Here is a 21,199-nt window from a genome sequence, read left to right as displayed (position 1 = left end):
TGTCACACCACTTAAAACCACCCTTTTTTTTTTTTATCCTTGTTACTGTCATCTAAAAACTTCCAAGTCACTCATTTATTTAACCATCTCTATCTTCAACAAAGTGACCACTTTCCTTGGTCTTTACAGCCTTACTTAGAGCTTTTCATATATCTAAACTGCTTTTTTCTCCTTGATATCTAAAGAAAATTTTTTATTAAAAAGATGCTTCTTGCAAAACTATGTACACAGTAAAAAGATTAGTGGTTGCCAGGGGTTGAAGAGTGGAGAGGAGTAGGAGGGAGGACAAATAGGCAGAACACAGAGGATTTTGTAAAAATTCTCTGTGTATTTATAACGATAAATACATACTTATACATTTGTCCAAACCTATGCAATGCACAATATCAATAGTGAATCCTCATGAAAACTATAGATTTGGGGGTGATTATGATGTATCAGTGTAGGTTTATCAATTGTAACAAACGTACCATTTTGGTGGAGGATGCTGATAGTGGGGAAAGCTATGCATGTATGGGTTGTGGGTATACGGAAATCTGTACCTTCCTCTTAATCTGGCTGTGAATCTAAATTTGTTCTAAAAAAATAAAGTATTTAAAGTTAAAAAAAAAAAACAAACAGACTTCAAACAAAAACCTACCCAAAACAATGTAGATCCAAATTATTGCACAGAATTAATGAAGGCATTGATCTGGTTTACTGGTTACCATTAAACAATGTTCCACTGAATTAATGTATTTATCAAACACTTATATATTGTTCCCATATCCCCTTCATGACTCCTACCATCATACTACTCTTTACTTTCATCTCCCCTAACTCCATCTCTTCCAAAATTTTTTATTCTGCCCTCTTCGAATCCCATTCTATGATAGTAAATTTCCTTATTTCTCAAACCATCAATGAATTATTTCACCATTGACTTCCTCGTCTACTGGTCTACTTGTTATACAACCCAGACCAAAGCCCTGCCTGCTTTTCTCTTTGGCTAAATTGTAGGTGCTGAATTTGGCATCTAGAACATAATCATACAAATTTACAAGCTTGTTATCACCTATAAATTATAATGTCTAATCTAAACTTAGCCCCCAAGGTTATGTATTCTTTATCAACTCAATCTAACCTTGTCACTCTCCACAAATCTTCAAACACTTCATCTTATCATTCACCTTCAGCAAATTTCCTCACCCTGACTTATCAAAAAAGAAATTAAATCATCAGTGATATTTCACTGAACTCTGCCACTGGAATAATGAACAGACTGTACTTAAACATCTTTTTTTCCTTCCCCTTATAATTACAATAAAAATAATGATCCTCTCTCTACAAATCCTGCTATCTTGTCTCTAGACTGCATCTCCTCCAAATTTCTAAGACCCCAGGACTCCTTTTCCACTGATTTTTAGCTTTTCAAGTATTATTATAACTTTTCCTTCTATTCCTAATGTCAGTTTAGTATAGAGCATACGTTTACTTTATCTGAAATATAGAGTACGTACTCAAGACTATGGATTCTTGGATTCTTGGGAGATTACAAAAAGCACTATATTTGTCACAGTCAACAATGACTCTGTCCAGTGGAGGTATCTATTTTCTTGAACTTTTAGCAAGACAGCCACGAATATCATGTTCAAGAGTGTGGATTTTACAATTAGTGCAATGGAAACCACTGAAGAGCTGTAAGCCAGGAAAAGGAGATTTTTTTTCCCCCACTAAGATGACTCCAGTCAATTAGACCAAGGGGCAGGGTTTAAAGTGAATTAGATGATTCAGACAAAATCCTATACTTTGGCCAGGTATCTTCAGCAAAACAAATTCACCTTTTACACATATCTAAATCTATTTTTACTACATGGAAAATAATACTAAAGATCATAACAGGGCAGCATCATTTTATTATATCAACTTCAATGAACTATTTTATTACCAACTTATTCATCAAAAAAGCCAGGCACTCCCTTTTAGTTCTTAAACTCTATGCTATTATAACAGAAAGAGAGGAAGATTTGGGACAAAAACAAAATCATAAGAGGCAAAAATGGAGTACGTAGGATATTCTGAACATCTTGGATTATTTTTTTAAAGTAGGTTACTAAATATTTTATACATGAAGATAGAAAGAAAGCTCTGAAACAGATATTATATAAAAAGGCATTACATTAAGTAGTAATTATCTGAATACTATAAAAGCTGTAAGTAAGAAGGCATATCAATTTGAAGCTAAAAACTCTGGCAATATGTAACAAAATGCTATTCTCAAAAGAGACATAATAGAGGAAAATGTTCTTTCATCATGAGGTACATTCCAATCTCTTATAAACTTATAAAAACTAGTCATTCCAGGAATGTTATTATATTAATAGGTTCAGAGTTTCCCTTAATCTTGATATTGTTGTTTTCAGTTTAAAAGAAAATGATTATTTTTTATTTAATTGATCATTAAAAGTTACATTCTGAGAATGAATAATCACGAATAGTTAAACAAACATTTTTGCTTCTTTATCGTTTCAATTGAATTACAGGTTGCTTGTCAATTATTAATACCCTTTGTTCAAAGATCTTGGAATTTAAGATGGTAATTTAGTATATAACCAAATTTAATAGGTCACAGAGAAAATATCATACTTTCTATGCTCTTTCTATGCAGTTAAAAGTTTAATTCACATGAATATACGCCCTAAGATTTTGCATGTATATATCCAAACAGTGCCTTTTTCTGTTCTCACTCACTTTCCTCAACTACCCATGAAAATATACCAATGATAGGCAGTTTTCTGTCATTCCTATTATGTGGCTATCTATTTTTGCTAATGCTTTCCAGAATACACAGAATCATTTATCTCAGTAATGTACTGCTTCTTTATGAATGTTAAAATTTAGATTTAAGAAATTAAAGACTTGTTTATTTATGGAATCTATAACAGGAATTACAAAAAAAAAAAAGATAATTTGTACACAGGGAAACCACTGATTAAGTCCAGTGTCTGACTACTTACAAAACGAATCATCCAGTTGCCACAAATTCCCTTGTGGGAAAAATGTGTAAAAGCCTTCAAAAACATGGAGACTCCCATGAAAGACATATATTAAAATAAACAAACATACTAGAAAGGTGATGATTTTTCAAGTAAATATGACAACCCCATTAAAATGCAACACACGTTTTTCTGCAAAAAGAAAATCTAAAAAAGATGAAATAGATGCTTTATATAAAATATTTACATATACGATGCACAAAACCCACTACGGTTAGTAACCTTTATGGCTTTGAAGAACCAGATATTTACATATCTTTCTTTCTGCATGTGCGTGTGCGTATGTGTGTTTTGTATATATTTTTAACAGTTGACAGCTGTTTTAGAGCATACAGAGATGCCAAGCTGAATGAGGGTCTTGATTACTTCAAGATTAGCTATCTAAAGTTTCTATTCATTTTAAGTGTTGTTAGTTGGAAGAGTCATTAGTCACTTCCTTGTCTCATAGAACATCAGCATACATTTACATTGTTAATGAACATTTGGGGTAAATGAATTAATGGCACTTTTAAACATCAATTCAGTCCTAATAACTTTGTATGTCATAGAAATGTTAGGCTAGGATATAAACGAAAAGTCTTTTCAGTAAAGGTAACTACTCATTCCTGCAACAATGAAGGATAAAATTAATTTAAAATATTTTTATCAGTTTTTTTTTAAAGAAAAGCCTCAATATTTAATGAACTAGACCATAGAAAAATATGTACCTAAGAGAAAACCCTATGCTCTAAAATAAGCATATAAGCCAGAAAATTTTGGTGAAACTATTTTATATACTTATAACACAAGAACATATTCACTTTTAAAATACCCACTTACATAAGTGTTTGGAAAAATAATTTGACTTATTTAATTATGAGTGCTTCTTATAAGTATTTCATTTAAGAAAAACATCACTAGGGAAGGTAGATTATCATTCTTACCACTGAAATGGGACACTAATAATTTTTATATTATTTTTCATATTTAAAAACCTTAAATAGCAGTCTTTTTGAGACTTTTTAGATAAAAGCAAACATAAAAATAAAGTCACAAAAATAAGGTGTATGGCAAGTTACACTGTTTTCAACATAAGCCCCATAAAGTCAAGACCTTGTATACTAAAGAAATAGCCACTTTAAGGAATCAATTATTTTTAAAATTCCCAAAACATGACGTAATGGTAGACCTGAGTCAATAAATCAATTTTATCAAATATTTAGTGAATTAGTTAAAAATAAGGCTTCAAGAATTCTCAAAAACTCCTTTCCTTCTAAGATATTATATTATTACTAATACTGAGAAAATAATAACAGAGCTCTGACACATATACATTTAATAAATTTTTATAGGGTAGACACTGAATACAATTTACCTTTTACCAATCTATCTTTTAACAATTTCAATGCATAGATCTTTAAAAGTACAACACAAATTTCAATTATTAAAAAAAAGAAAAAAGAATCGGGCAAGTCTTTTATTCTGGAATAGTCTCAACTTTTTGGAGGTGAAAAAATCCCTACAAACTCAAAACCAAAAGCTTAGACTACTTTAAAAGAAGTCTAACAAAGACCATTATGCATTTCAACAGCCTGATGCTGAAATAACTGTTTATGGTTTTTTAAAAACGAATGATAGTGCGTTAAAAATTTGGCTAATGCTTCTGTCTATAATTGAAAGTCGATATTCTGTGGTATTCATTGGTTTCAGAGTGCTGTATACCTACCTGTCCAGGGAAACGTTCTTAAAAGTTGCCCTGCTCAGCTTCAAGAGAACTTGCACACATAAATAAGGCAGGCATTGCTAACTGGAGACCCTCTGCTAGGTTTCCCAGCAACCCCAGAATGTAACTGCATACAAAACTCACCTCCACTCTTGTTTGAGTAACTCGACAAGGGGTCAAAACCCACTTCTTGTTCTTCTGGCTGCAGAGGATGTCTAGTTTCAGATAAGGAATGATACATTTTGAAAAGTGGACAACGTCACCAAAAGTGACTACCTGGAAGATGAAAAATAGAAAAAATATGTGACTATTTGTTCTTTCTGCTATGACTGGGAATAAATATAAGACTGAAATAATTAAATGAACATTACAGACATTAACAAGTTTTCCACATATTCCCAGGACTGTTGTTACTACACATTAGTAGGCATATGCAAAGAAACAAAAAACGACACTAAATTTCCATTTCAAGAATTTCTCCCCAAATCTGAATTTCATTGGTAACCTTTTACCTCAATGTTCAATCACATTTATTGTCAATAAACTGCACAAAAGGTTAAATCATAAGTTAAATTATTGCCACATTTGCAACATCTTTTTGTTTTACTGCCAAAAGAATATACATTTACAATAGAAAGTTTCAAAATGTGGAACATATAGCAAACTAAAATCATTCATAATTATATTAGTATTACTGTTAACATTTCAGTTTATTATATATATCCCTGTCCTTGTTCTGGGCACTTAAAATATGTATTTTTTTAATGTGATCCATCATGCTAAACAAGCCGATTATATAAATTATCGTTATTTTCCTTCCCATAAAAAAATCTCTATTAGCACTTCTAATGCATCCCCAGTATTCCATTATACAGCTGTAACAATTTATGCAACCAATTCTTTATTAGTAAACAGTCAGGATGCTTTCAGTTATTCAAAATCTTTGTGTCGCATCCATGACTACTGCCTTCCTTAGGATAAATTCCTATTGTAATTGCTGGACTAAAACATATATTTTTTAAAAAATAAAATTTGATGATATGTTTTTGGCAAATTGTGCTCTAGGAAGATTTGTACATAACAATGTGCTTCCCGTGGACCTTCATTAACAATGGGAACGAGTAATTCTTTTTTTTTTTTGACCACTGAGACAGTCAAATCTTATATTGCATTTGCTTGATAACTAGTGAGATTACTGAAGACTGCATATGTTTTCTTTCATATGTTTATTGTCTTTCATAGATAGAGTTTATTATTATGATTGTCTTCATGATTTATAAGCATGCTTTAAATATTAAGAATATTAAACCTTTGTCATATGATACATACATTTTTTTCATAATGTGTCTGTCTTCAAATTATATGGCATTTTTGGGACATAAGTAATTTTTTCACTTTTATGTACCCAAATATATCTATGTCTCCTTTATGCCTCTGGTATTACGCTTACAAAGGCAAGATTATATAAATGACCAACTATATTTTCTTTTATCATTTTGAAGGTTTTTCTCCTCATTTCTATAAATACGATTTGATTAAAGATTTTTTAAATTAAATTATTTTTGAAATTTCAAGCTACACTGACAGAAGCAGAGAGGCAAAATTAACAAGAGAGAAAGAAGAAGACTTTCATTGCCAACATACAGTAAGAATTCCTAAAGCTATAAATCCTAAATCCATAAATCTAGACAATATCCACTTATGTATGCAAATCAATCAACATATATTGAATTCTTACAATTGAAAAAAAGAAACAACAGGCCTAAAATGAAATCACTTGTGCTAAGCCCCACATCAGCAAACCAAGACCCAATACCTAACCTAATTGCAGTTTCAGCTTCTCCCAGGAACGTAAACTTTAACCAGTCAACCTGGAATTACCTGGTCACCACTATGAGGTAACCCACTTCTGACCCTATACCCAGGTTACCTAAAACCGAAACAATCTCTTTTCCCACTTATGCCTATGGAAGACTTTCATTTTGCACAGCAACTTAGAATTCCTCTCTGTTTATTAGATGGGATGCTGCCTGATTCATGAATCACTAAATAAAGCAAATTAGTTCCTCAATTTTACTCAGTTGAATTTTTGATACTATACAGAAGGAATTCTGGGGAATATAATCTAGTAGAGGATAGTAAAATGCAGATGATCAATTATATCTGATAAATTCTGCTAATCAAATGAACAGATTAAGAAATAAAGTCTTATGCTAAGGAGAAGTAAGGATCACCAAACTCAAATGCCTAATGGGGTCAGGCAAAAAGCATTATTAATTACAGTTAACGTCTACTGAGCAATGAGTATATGCTAATGAAAACCACTCTAAATGCTTCGTGTACACTCATCATTTCATCCTTCCAACAATGCTATGACGTATCTTCATCATCATTTTTATTTTACTCAAGAAAAAACTGAGGAATAGAGAGATTAAGTAATTTGTCTATCATCACACGATTAGCAGGTGTTGAAGCCAGAATTTGTACCCATACTGTTTGGCTATAGAACTCACATTCTTTACTCCTATACTATATTTGGCTCCCATTAATGAACAAAAGAAACAGACAAGGTATAAAACAAGGAGGTATAAGAGGATAGGATCTGTGAATAATTGGAACGTCCTTTATTCTGCTTTAACTTTTACAAGACAAGCTAGAAATCCAGAATTTTATGTGAAATCACTTTACTTGAAAGTGTTGGCAAATAATTCAAATTAAAAAAAATTATGTGGAACAGATTAAACATATTTCAAAATTGTATTTGGCCCATGGACAACTATTTTAATGTAAGATTCATTTTTCTCTATACATTTTGTTATACGTTTAAAAATACAAGAGTAAACATTTGAAAAAGCATATTCCAAGTTAACTGCCAGATTTCCTCAAATTTTCTTTAATGTCTTATCCATGTTTTCATATCATTACCTTAATTTCTTATTTTTATAGTATACTTCCACTGTTACAGACTTCACATACCTAAACTATACAAATAAGGGGATTTTATGTATTCTAAATTTTATAAGAAATAGACAAGTGACAAGCAAATTGATATCAAAGTATATTTTTTAAAGGACATAAAAAAACCTTTCTATAGCTAAAATATAATACTCTACAATATGAGATGTTCATATATTTATTCAAGATGCTCAAAGCTGCTTAATGTCTTTTTGACTCTTTAGAAAAAGTTAAGTTCAAGAAGCCACTTGATTTTAGCTTTAATAATAATTCTTTACAAATTGACAAGTCTATGGTAATTCTCAATAACCAGAATACAAAATTTACCAAGTACACCAGTCTACAACCATTCTAACAATCAGGCATCTACTATATTATAATTTATTATGCCTATAGACTGAAACAGAGTCACCGAAATGCTTTTATAATTAAAGCAAACCTGATGAATAGTAACAGAGTTATTTTGAAGAAATCTGTTGCAAAAAAAGTTGAGATAATGTTCTTACTTTTCTTTTAATTATGGATTTAAATAATCTAGTTTAAAAGTAACTTATTAAGCAGGTGCTGCTTTGTTTTTTGTTTTGTTTTAAATACAAATGGCTATTTTAGCTTTCTAGAATAAAAACAATATTTAAGAGTGTTGGTTACTGCTATTGTGATTATCTTATAAAATTGCAATATAATGTTGCCTTTAAATGTGAAATAATTTTCTTAAGAATTTTCCAACTTGTGTCCTGTGACTATACCAACAAGCATAAATATTTCACTACTACAAAGCAGAACACTAAAGGTTTTTAAACAAATAAATCTATATTTATTTTAATCACTATTATGAATTAATCTTTACCTATAAATATCAGGCTATAAGAAAATATTTGATAAGAATTCAAACAAAGAATTAAGAAAATAATTTTCTGGTTTGAAAATTTTAAGATAATCACTATCAAAGTCAAAATGGCATAAATATTTTGAAACTCATAATAGACCATTACATTTTATATTTATATTATAAACTCAAACTTCTATACTTGGTATGCTTTAATCTGCTTTGCACAGAATCTAGATATATAGAGAGAAAAATATATAATAACCAAAATATAAATGACTCCTCAAATCCATAATTGATGGATTTCAGTTTTCTTAAATAATACCAAGCTGTCTCTAGAATTTTCCTGATTGACAAAAATAGTGTTCAAATAACTTCTAAAAGTAAAGGCAACCTTATTCAGAAAACACAGCAATATACTTTCCAAGACCTGAGAAAGGAGATAGCTCTTTCTTTGCTATACTTACTATAAATAACAGTTCCTGCTTCACATGAACTCAAATTCAAAAAAGTCAAAACTGGTTGTAGAATATGGTGTTACTGCTATCTTGGTTACAGGAATTGACACATTAGGCTAAAACTGCCATTTAAAATACAAATCTAATCCTAAGGGCAGTTGTATTGGCTTCAAAATTCTGGTTCTTGCAGTATTAAATCTTAAGATAAAAGTGATCTGTCTGAAAAAAAGAAAGTCGTATGAAATAGTTCATATTTAATTAAAGAGTAGGAGTTTAGCACTAAAGCTTAGAAAACAGTTTTAAAGTCTATTAAATAAAATTTCAAAATAATATTATTTTTCATGTAAACTGAAGCAACACAAGCAGTCTCTGAAAATTTTAAATTATTAGCATTGTACAGAGAAAACAGCAGGTTAATTGAATAAAATTTTCTCTTTTAAAATGGCATCATATAATCAAAGCCTCTAGAAAAATAATATATTCCTTCTAAATCTGAAGTTCTATGTATTTCGGTTTGTATTCATTCTTTCACTGTTTTTAATACACAGGCATAGAATTAGCATTCTGAATTGTGTCTTCTAAAGACATTCATATTCAGAAAGCTCATATAAGCATACTTCATTCATTTAAATTCTTGACTGATGGTAAACTTTAAAGTCTAACACTGAAATGACAGAGTAATATTACTTTACATAAAGATATCTCCTGTAAGAAAAGCATATCAAAGCACTTAAATGAACTATTTCCAGAGCACCAGTATAAAAGGGGGAGAGAATACAGCATAATAAGTATCTGTTACAGGTAGCATGCATTTACAATGCTGGGTATAACATCTTGGCTATAAAAGCAAGAAACTTTGATACAAGCTATATTTTCAAATCAAAATACAGAGTAATTAAACATTATGTATAAAATTGACAAAAAAATTTATTCAGAAATGTTGGTAAATTCGATCATGGAAATAAGGATGTCCAAAAGTATTAATTATAAGGGAGAGAAAGAGGTAGAAAAGGAGGAAGGAAGAAAAGGAAAGAAAGAGAGGAAGGGGATGGAAGAAAAGGAGGGAGGGAGGGAGGGAAAGCAAAAAATGGAAAGAAGTTTTATTTTTAAATTCTACCATTCTTTAATGTAAGGGGGTTACATTGGATTTTAAATATGTTAATTAAGTATTAAAATCAATCATCTGAAAGTCTTAATATTTAATATTGGTTAGATTGTATATCAAAGTAGTTTTATTATTTATTTACTCCAAACCTTTTCAGAATACTTTGTCTGACAACAGGGGGGTCTGTTTTTCACAAGATAAATGCATTTACAATGCCAAATAAATTATATATAAAAGCATTTGTCTTGATACACATCATTCAATATTAAATATCACCCATTGGTAAAATCCTGAAACCACACAACTGTACTGCTCAAGTGTTGTCTATTAAATAGGTATAAATCTATAATAAGGATCTATATACTAAGAACAGTGATCAAAAGAAAATTAGAACAAATTTAATCTTTACAATTCCATGCTATCAAAACAAGATGTTTAGGTTAAACAATCCACTATAAAAATACTAGACTCATAAACAATATACATAATCAGAAATATGTAGAATATAATACATGAAAGGTCACAAGTGAGCTTAAATATTCTATATTACAAAACAAGAATATAATTCACCTGTCACTATTCAAATGCTATGAAGTCATAGAAAATGGCAATTAAGACCATAAAAAAAAATAAAAATAAAAAAAAAAAAACAAGAGAAATCGAGCATTATAAATATAGAGCTAAAGTGGCCTAACACAAAGCTCTCCACAGTATAGCCTCATATGGTTTCAGAGTTCTCCTGAACAAATGCTCAAGATGCATCTGGTGACTAAAACGTTTGTTTGTATACAGAGATAAAAATACTACTTCCAATTGTTTCTGTCCCTATTTTACATAGATACCACCTCTATTAAACTATTCAGTCAGGTTTTCATAAAACCAAGGTAACTAACAATTAGTTTAAGAAGAATGAGCAATATTAGAAAAGAGAAAACTAATAATAACTTGGCCGATTATATTAAACTGATGATGATACTAAGAATAAGAAAAAGAAATAAATCACTGCTTTTCACATAAGTATCAAATCAAATCAAATCAAATTAAATCAAATCAAACATTTTGTTATAAAACAAACAAAAAACCTCCCTTTGGTGCAAACCTGGGGAGGCCTGAAGTGTTTTAGAAGCATACGACCAACTGTGGGGAGAGCCTTCTAAAAGACCATGTGGATCTGACATTTATCCCTTGGCTACAAGAGGTAGGGCTAGAAAATCCAAAGAAACTTCACTAAAGATAGCACTTTTAATTTAATATTAACATAAAAAATATAGCATTTATTAGGAAGTAGGCACTATTTAGACACTTTTACACATAAATTCACTTAAACCTCCCAACAACTCTGTGTGGCTATTATCCCTTTTTATGTTAAGAAAACCAGAATTAAGTAACTTATTCAAGGTCACACAGTTATTACTGGCAAAACCACCTCAAATGGCAACACTGATTTAATAATTGTCCTAAGAAAAATTAAACCAGGATTTATAGGATAGACTTTTAATTATGTTAACTACAATGTAATATAAAGAATTCTGATTTACTTATCTCCCATGCAAGCTTTTTTGAAATCTAGGATTATAAATTTATTAGGCCCTATATAGTTGCAAGGTGCTTTCTCAAATCACCATCTGAGAATAAATGAATATCTAGTGAGAAAAGAAAATAACAAGTAAGCTGTGGATGCAGGCATAACTTACATATGCCTCAGTAAAATTATAATTTATGAATAAGTCACACTGGACCTTTGGAGTCACTATCAAACAGCCAAAATTGTGAATGACCTAAATCCCCAAATGCTATGGATTCACATTACATCAATCACTACAGTACCAAGTGATATCACTGCAGGAAGGCCAAGAGCTAAGATGCATCACCTGATTCTGTCCAGAGTAGCTTGTTATATAAAAACATTTACACTTTCCTCCCTAAAAAGTTTCAGTCATACCTTTTTTCCATACCTATTCCCCTTCGTAAATTCTATGTATCAACTGAACACCCTACTTTTCTTTTGTGGCCTGGTGCCAGAGTAATTTCTCCTTGCTCCTCTAGGGCAGTATCTCCCTCACTGGGATGTAGCACAGGAGACCGCACGACAGTATTAAGTAATAAATGCCAGTAGTTAGAATATGAACACCCAAGTTTGCTCTATATTTCTGTCAACAGCATTAGTCTAGAGTCTTCTTACAGAGAAAAGTTATGTAATGGAAGACTTCAGGAGAAAGTTAATCTTTTATATTCAAGCATTTGCTTCACTTCTGGAATATGGCGGCTCCTAACACCCTACCTTTATCCTTCATCTCTCACCTAAACTCTTGCAATACCCTCCTAACGGGCCTCCTAGCTTCCATTCTTCCTTGCTGATAAAAACACTCTATGTCACCTTCCCAACAAAATCCAAATTTTGTTCAGGCGACATGCTCCTGGAGAGGTATCAAGGAGATGAAGAGTCATAATTGTCCTAAGCCAATCTTGATGGTCCCAATTCCTTGTGCCAAATTGGTTGGAATGAGCCATTCAATGTGAATGGAAGTTGCTCAGGGGCTTCTAGTGGTTTTCCTCTCCATTTCTAAGACATATACTCTTAATTGCAGTAAATTAATCAATCCTAGACTCACCTTACCTTTAGCCTTCTTGCTATACATAACAGAATTCTTACTGTATTACCCAATAGAGATTTTGTTATTGCCAGCTGAAATCAGCCTAACATAGCTGCCTCTTACAATCTACTGCCACATGATATCCAATGAGATTTTTTTCATTGTAAATCATTTCTCAACATACTTAGCATAAAACCCAAACTCTTTAAGTCCAGGCACACGCTTAACCCTCTGACATCATTCTCCCCCTCCCTCAGTGTGCTTGGCCACATAATACTTCTTTCTATTCTTTAAACAAAAGAACAGCTCACTGCCACTTTAGGTCTTTGCACATCTCCATTTCCTTTGCTGCGAACACTCAGCCCCTTAATATCATTCAGGTATCTGCTCAAATTCAGGTCAGCACAGAAAGCTTTACCTGGAGCATATCTAATACACTGGCAAATCTTGCCGATTCTACCTTCAAAATAAAATCAAGAATTGGATCATTCTGTACCACAGTCGTCACCCTGATCTAGGTCACTGCCAACCGTGGCATAACTATTTAGTTGCCTCCAATAAGTCTTGTTGTTTCTAACCTGGGCATCCATTTACTCACAGCTGCCTGAGTGATCTACTTAAAATTTAACTCAGTTCACGTCTCACCTCTGCTCAAAACTTTCCAGTGGCTTCCCATCTCACTCAGAACAAAATACAAAATCTTTACAAAACTGTACATGATCTCGGCCACAGCTACTGTTTTGAATTTTAATGCTCTAATCCTCCCCCTTGCCACTCAAGCCCTCCAGTCCTAATGGCCTCGTTACAGTTCCTCAAATGTGCCAAGCAGGTTCTTGCCACAGGGGCCTCTGTACTTTCCTCAGTTCCAAAACATTTTCCTCAGATATCCACATGGTTCTCTTCCCCCACTGCCTTTAAGTTCAGGCTCAAACGTTGCCTTATTTGTGAGGTCACCCATGATTACAGGCCCACATTCAGCATACAGCCTCCCATACTCTTCATCCCATTACCCAGCTTTACTTTTCTTATAACATTTATCACTACCTATTACCACATATTACATATTACTTCACCCTCTTATTATCAGTTCTATGAATGCAAAGGCTTTATTTATTTTATTCACTACTGTATCTCTCATATCTGGAAGGTATATATTATTTTTTTTATATTATGGCCTTCCTGATAATAGTTGGAAAGAGTCCAATAAGGTACAATGAAAGGAAATCTAATTGAATTCAAGTCAGTTATTAATTTAAATCAGTTTTTCAAGAATTCCTAGGTGCATGCCAGGGATGTATATTAGCACAAAATAAATGTTAAAGAGATTAGAATTAAAGATATTTGAGAAGACAGATCCCATAAAACAGACCAGAAATTAGGTAATTAAGATCTTCTAATAATCACTTTAAAGAAGCAATGACTGGTCCTCTGGGTGAAAGTCAGCACCAGACCCAGGGCCCTCACTTAGGAGAGCCTGAGGCAGCTAAACAAACACTTGGTCTGTGCTACTGTTCAGCACACACTCAAAACCACAGAATAGGAGAAGAGAATTCAAGTTCCCTGCGGACCACCAGGCTCTCAGACACACCTACACACTTTCTTCTGCCATCTTCACTCATCACAACCTAAATTATATGGGAAACTGCTATATTTAACCTTGCCCTTTGGCTAGAAATCCTATGGAAAACATGGAAGACCAAAGACAGCAAGAAAGCTTCTGTGCATTTTGCCTAGCCTATGACCTGTGCTCTGTGAGTCAACGCTATCCACTTATAGGAAAAAATAATCCATTGCTTGTTCAGGGCTAGAACTAGAGACCACCTCTTAAACACACTAGCATAGTAGATGAGACTGCCATAAGGCCTTGCATTTCAACTGAAAATGTTTACATTGAGAAATTTCTGAGAAACAAGTAATATATTGTTATACAATATACAACCTTTACAAAGTTAACCACTCATTAAAAAATAATAAAATAGTAAGAAAAAGAAAAGAAAAGAATAATAAATAATGTGTAGGCCAATGATGAGAATATACTATAAACCAATGATTGAGATTAATCAAATTAATGAAGTTCATGAATAAAGTTAACCATTAAAATTTCCGAGTATCCTTATGCACATTAACAAAAAATGGAATATTTCAGTGATAAAAATAAATTTGAAAGTATTTTAGTATAACATCTGGTTTATATTTGACATCGAGTATATGATATCTTGTGGTTAATCTTTTAAGTCAATTTTATTAAAAATACACATATATAAACACATTGAAAGTATGCTATATAACTCTATGTCTACTTGTTTTGAAAGATATTTTTACTTTTATTTCAATTATCTATTTTTTCTTCAGAAGAAATTAAATTCTAGATAAAGGATGGCATTTTTTAATTAAAGAAATTTTATCTATTTGTTAATCTCATATAATACCTATCTGATGAGTGATGGGAGGATTAAATAAGATCATGTGTGGGAACATATACTAAAGACTGCAGAGGAACCAAGATTCACTGTCATAGTTTACTGACAATAATAATCAATATTAAAAATTCTTCATAAGACAGCAGATGTATGACTAAATCTTTTGAAGATTACATTGCTAACTAAAAGGTGGTGCAGACTGTAAGTAGAGAGTAAAAACTGACTAGATGAGGGAGGAAGGGTATTCTTGGCAGAGGAAACATGCAAGGGCTCAGAGGACAGAGAGTACATGCACATTCAGAGGACAGAGAGTACATGCACATTCTATTCAAAGTAGTAAGGAGTCAGGCCCAGCTTAGTTCATGATCAGGCTCAGGAAGGAGACAAAGACTATATAAGGAATGGCTTACAGATCACACTTCAGGTTCTAAGCAGTGTTCTAAGGGCAGCGGAAGCCACTGAATATTTTCAAGTAAAGAGGAAACATCTCCTGCTGCTTCTCCACATTTAATCTTTCTTCAGCTGTACCAAACTGTGTAACTCAGAACTTCCACACATGTGCCTCCTCTGCCTGCTACTACTATCCTGACCTTCTTTGCCTAACCAATTACTACCTGTTCCTAAGATTCAGCTCAAAAGTCACCTTCCCTTAACATTCCTTCCCCCATTTTGATACAGAGGCCTATTTATCTTGTGTTTAACTCCAAACTAACATTAACCATTCTTTAATATAAAGGCTGATGTTCCATTAACCTCTACTCTTTCTAAGGAGAGAGAATGTGTTTTCTTCATCTACAGTCCAAGGTACCAGCATATAAGGACTTGCAAAAATCAATTATTCAATAAATCAATAAAACCCAAAAGACACACAATATAGTATAATTCCCAGATATGAAGATTGAATTATACTTGTTCTTACACACAAGCACACAAACTGAAATGATTTAAAAGCATCTTGACGTATGTTATAGGAACAAATATCATCTTAGATTACACTGTTGGAGCTACAGGAACTGAACTATACCCCGTATTGTTTAATATGACCTAAAATACTGATTTAACAAATACATATTGAACACCTAACTAGGGGCCAAGTACTACAGCATTGATCCTCATAGCAAATGCAAATTCGATAAGCAGTGAGCTTAATTCTATACACTGCATGGTGAAAATTACCACCATGATACTGCATGCACTGAAATGTAGTATTCACTTTCAACTGTAACTTTGGATACTCACATCAGATAACAAACTAGATTACTCAGAATGTTTTTTTTTTCCCCATGAAATCAAAAACCTTTTTGAAATGTCAGACTTGAACATCATAAAATTATACAGAATGATGAGGAACCCAAGCTTATAGTGCATATAAATATGAGAGCATATTAGGCTGCATTTAATTACCAGTTCAAACAACAACCTGATCTAACCTTTGACAAGTAAAATAAATGTTCTGAATAATTTAACTAAAGCAAACATTTGCTGTTAATGCTGGCTAATTATAGTAAGAGCTGGAAAGAGAAGGGGAAGAGAGATGACGAAGAGAAGGGAAGAGAAGTAGGGATAAAAAAATTTTAATTAAGGTTGAGATCTGCAACTATTCATTGAAACATGATTTTTTTACAATGAATTTAATTCACATAAAAGGGCAAAGTCAGTAGAGCAAAGTTGCTTTATACATACTTAAATAAAGAAACATTAAAGATAATTATAGAGCTCATTCTTTCAGTCAATAAAAATCACCGATTATCATGGGGTCAGGAAAACTAGGTATAGATGAATTAAGTTACAATCACCTCCTTCACTCAAGGGGCTCAAAGTTTATTGTGGAAAGAGCTCAGGATATGGGCTGCCAGACTTAGCATTAATAATTAATTGAAATAATTAATTAAAATAAAATTAAAATACTGATGCCCAGTTAAATTTGAATTTCAAAAAACCAACAAAACCAATATTTGGAATATACTAAAAAGTATTCACTATTTATCTGCAATTCAAATTTAAAAGTGTATTGTATATTTCCTCTGACAACCCTACCAGTAGATAAAGATGAATATCTATGGGAAAATATGGAGCTCCTACAGTATGTCCACTGTAGGAGCTCCAGAATTAAATGAGATCAAAACTCTGAAAGGATGAGATCCCAAAAGAATTTACTCAAAGGAGGAAAGAGCTGTTTTTCCAGTGCTGGTATCTAATTGCTAATGAGAAAGGCCAAAATGTCCTACTCAAATGTACTGACCCAGCCCCAGAGAAACTTGTTTTTCAATTGCCCTAAGGAGTTCAAAGAAATATAATAATAAACAAGTGAACAAAAACTTCTGAATGGAAATCAAATTGCAGAAAAATGAAACATCCTAACAAAAGTCCAGGAGCCACTGAGGATCCTATTGGGTGGAGACAGAGTTTATGACTATTCTTACACTGAGATTATCTTACCCCTCTCCTCCCCCCACAAAAAATAGGTACATTTAGAAAAAAAAAGTCAAAAAAATTGAACTTTGTGAATTTTTTGAGACTACTCTTATTTAAATAGATAACATTTTCATTCTCATATTGTAAATAAAATGTTAATATGCATGATAGTGCATAAGCTCTATATGTAACCCTAAATTTAAAAAAGTTTAATAATGTGAAGATTGCTATACTCCATACGAAAATTGCCAAATTAATTAATTATTAACTTCAGAAATGACTAGTATATTTGCTCATGGAGTAGAAACTTCTATATACTTGGGCATAAGAACCAAGAAGCCTCAGTATGAATATGAAAATGTTTCAGTTGTAATAGAAGGTGATCATTATTAATATAGACAAGAAAAACTCCAATTCTCCAACTTGATGACACACAAATATATACAGACTTTATAAAATACCAGGAAATGACAATCATTTAAAATATTAAAACTTACTATAAAATGAATTTGAGTTTCATTGGACAGTGATATGACTTGAGGGTTTCTCTCAGAATCTTTGATATCAATGTTGATTGTAATGGTTCCATCTTTACCCAAAAGAGACCTGTGCCTATAACTTCTGTCTGTATGTTTTCTAATCCCCAAACCACTTAGAAGTCCATGTAAGCTAACTGATATATATGTATAGGATAAAAATGTAAACATAATAGGACCTTAAAAAGAAAGTAAAACTGTTTAGATTTTACTTTCATGAGAGGGAATGTTTAAACCATTGACAAAACGAAAGATAGATAAGGAAGAAAGGAATAATTTAAAAAGACAGAAGACAATACATAGTGCTCACAGAATATTCTGATGTCACAAAACATAAAGGTTCTATGGATACTGCTGAAGAATTTTTCAAGTCATCAATGCATACTAAAGAACAGAATAATTCCATAAATTCCATGTAGAACAAATGAAGACCTGAAAAAGTTTATAAAAGGGAGCAATTAACAAAACAAATAAATACACAAATAGTAATGTGGGTATAGAAGCACTACAGAGGGGATACACAAATAGTATGCCAATTCCTAGAGAATTTTACTAGCAAAAATATTTATCTCTTTCTTCCTGTGTATACACTTAGGCAGAAGATAGTAGTAGCACAATATCTCAAAACTTCATTCTATACCACAATAAAAAGTTTAAAAGTACATTAGACAACTACAATACTTGCCATACTAATTTAAATGAAATCATTGCATAATTTTAAAACTTTGATAATCTGACAAACTTTATGCTATGCTTTGTCATTTGTAAAGCAATGACACAGTCCTTTGAAATTATAATGTTCCATTTATACACTGAATTAGATAAATAGATATCTGTAGAGTCTGGAAACTATTTAAGACCTAGAAATTTTGTCTTAATTTCTAATGGGAATAAACAGGATCAAGCATTTTCAGTGATATTATCAAAGTAATTTTTTCCTATTTTTTTTTTTTGTATAAATAGAGGCTTTCAAAACCTGATAATCATTCACCCTCATTAGTTCAAATATACTCACTTTCACTTAAGCACATTTTTACAGTCTTCCTTGGTGAAGAAATGTTTTTATGCTATAACTTTAAAAGCTATAAATACATACTATTTTAATTTGAAGTGAAAGATTAAGATTGCTACTTATTTTTAATATAGTAGACTTTGTGCAAAGTAGTGTGAAGCTCCAAGTTTTTACTAAGTATCTGAGAAAGGTCACTAGTTATTTAAATAAATGTGATAAGTAAATAAGTGGTCAAAGCAGTAACCTTACATGATTTAGTTACAAAAATACATTGGTATGATCTATTCTCTTCCTCATATTTGAAAACCTAATTCTTTGCCTTCTAATACACGGATTATTTACATATAGCACGCATCATTCCTTATAGAGTCAGTCTAGTAATTTATTGATAAAATGAGTCTTAGCACCAAAAAAAGGAATCTATATTCTTTAGCTATTACTACAATTTAATATTGGACATAGTTGAAATTCTTAATGTCTTTCTTTAAATCATCTCACTTTGAAAATAATTTTATTAAGCACCCTAAAGAAGTCTGCACAAAATAGCAATTGTGAGCCCATATGGTAGGACACATACATGAAGCTAAATAAGTAACTAGATATAAAAAAGGATGAAATAATTTTCATGAGAATGTTAAAAAAAATAAAATAAAATTTAAGATATCATACTTTAACATTTAATATATCTTATTTTGATGACAACTCTATTAATTTTAATCTAGGAGTGAAATTGCTGGATCAAATCATTTCCCCATCTTCAACTCTAACAAAATATTGCCCAACTTTTATCTAAAGTGGCAGTACCAATTTAAGTGTTGTTACGGGAGAATCCTTACTTTCCATTTCCTTGCTAGCTCTGAGTATCATGAGCCATTTTACTTTTTGCCAATCCGAATTGTAGTTTTAATTAGCATCTTCCTGACTGCTTCTTGACTGAAAATCTTTTCAACTGTTGTATTAGTCAGGGTTCTCCAGAAAAAAAGAACCAAGAGGAGATTACATATACACTAAGAGATATACAGAAAGCTTCGTTTGCTTACTTATTTAGAGACATTTATTATAAGGAATTGGCTCCCATGATTACAGAAACTGGCAAGTTCAATCTGCAAGGGGGGGCAAGCAGGCTAAAGATCCAAGGAAAAGCTGATGTTCTAGTTTGAAGGATGTCAGGAGGAGCCAATATTCTGGTTTGAAGGCCATTAGGCAGGAAAAGATGATGATGTAGATGAAGTCCAAGTCAGTCTACTGTGGTTTCAGTTGCTGGGGGAGAGGTCAGTCTTTTGTTCTGTTCTGGCCTTCAACTGATTAGATGAGGCCACATTATGAAAACCAACCTGCTTTGCATCTATTTAAATATTAATTTCATCCAACACACCGTCACAGAAATACCCATAATAATCTCTGACCACATATCTGGGCATCCCATGGTCCAATCAGGTTGACACATAAAATTAAGCATTCACATCTATTTATTGGCCACTTCGGTCCCCTTTTTTGAGAGCTGCCTGTTCATATCTTTTGCCTAATTTTCAACTGGACTGTCTTTTACTTAAGGATTTTTTTAAAAAATAAATGGATACATAATTTTAATATAGTATTGAAAAATCAAAAATACACTGTACATTATACCATCATTCATGTACACTTTAAATGGTCCCTATATGGTGAATTATATTGCAGGATGTATTTTGAAAAAAAAAAAAGATTAAAAAAAAACAAATTTCCCTTTGTAAATATGGAATAATGAACAATAAATTATGATCCTGAATAAGAAAGAGAAATGATTATGATATTTTGTTCAATGTCCTTCTCTGTGCTGAAGAAATGTTTGTACTATTGATGATTACTAATATTTTATTGAATGCTTACTAAATACCAGACACTGTGCTTTACATTACTATCACATTCGATGTGCTCAGCAATCTTATCTGAAAGGCAACATTATTTTCCCTATTTTATATAGGTGGATATTGAGGCTAGCAGGTCAAGGCTCTCAACCCCAGGTCACACGCTAAGTGGCAATATGAATTTAGACTTCTTTAGAAAATCATGTAAGATCCTTCAGGCTTCCCACGATGTACGATGACACTGAGAAAGAAGCACCAGGGAAGAAAGGAGGGCGACATCCTTGTCTTGAGACT

At 32.1% G+C, this 21,199-nt stretch overlaps 1 protein-coding gene across 6 annotated transcripts in view; it reads right to left on the bottom strand.

Annotated features, from left to right (window-relative positions):
* Window positions 1-21,199, bottom strand: part of TBC1D5 (TBC1 domain family member 5) — a 466,695-nt gene that overhangs the window by 289,675 nt on the left and 155,821 nt on the right. For all 6 annotated transcript variants that reach the window (XM_039837041.1, XM_039837039.1, XM_039837045.1 and 3 more), the window contains one exon: window positions 4,882-5,013. In XM_039837041.1, the coding sequence (XP_039692975.1) occupies window positions 4,882-4,978 (97 nt within the window). In that variant the 5' untranslated portion in view covers window positions 4,979-5,013. The remainder of the gene's footprint in view (window positions 1-4,881; window positions 5,014-21,199) is intronic.

Source organism: Pteropus medius, unplaced genomic scaffold (genome assembly GCF_902729225.1).
Source record: "Pteropus medius unplaced genomic scaffold, Ma_sr-lr_union100, whole genome shotgun sequence".
In the NCBI taxonomy this organism is placed as follows: domain Eukaryota; kingdom Metazoa; phylum Chordata; class Mammalia; order Chiroptera; family Pteropodidae; genus Pteropus; species Pteropus medius.
Note: the sequence above shows the minus strand (reverse complement) of the source record. Positions and strands in the feature narration are given on the sequence as shown.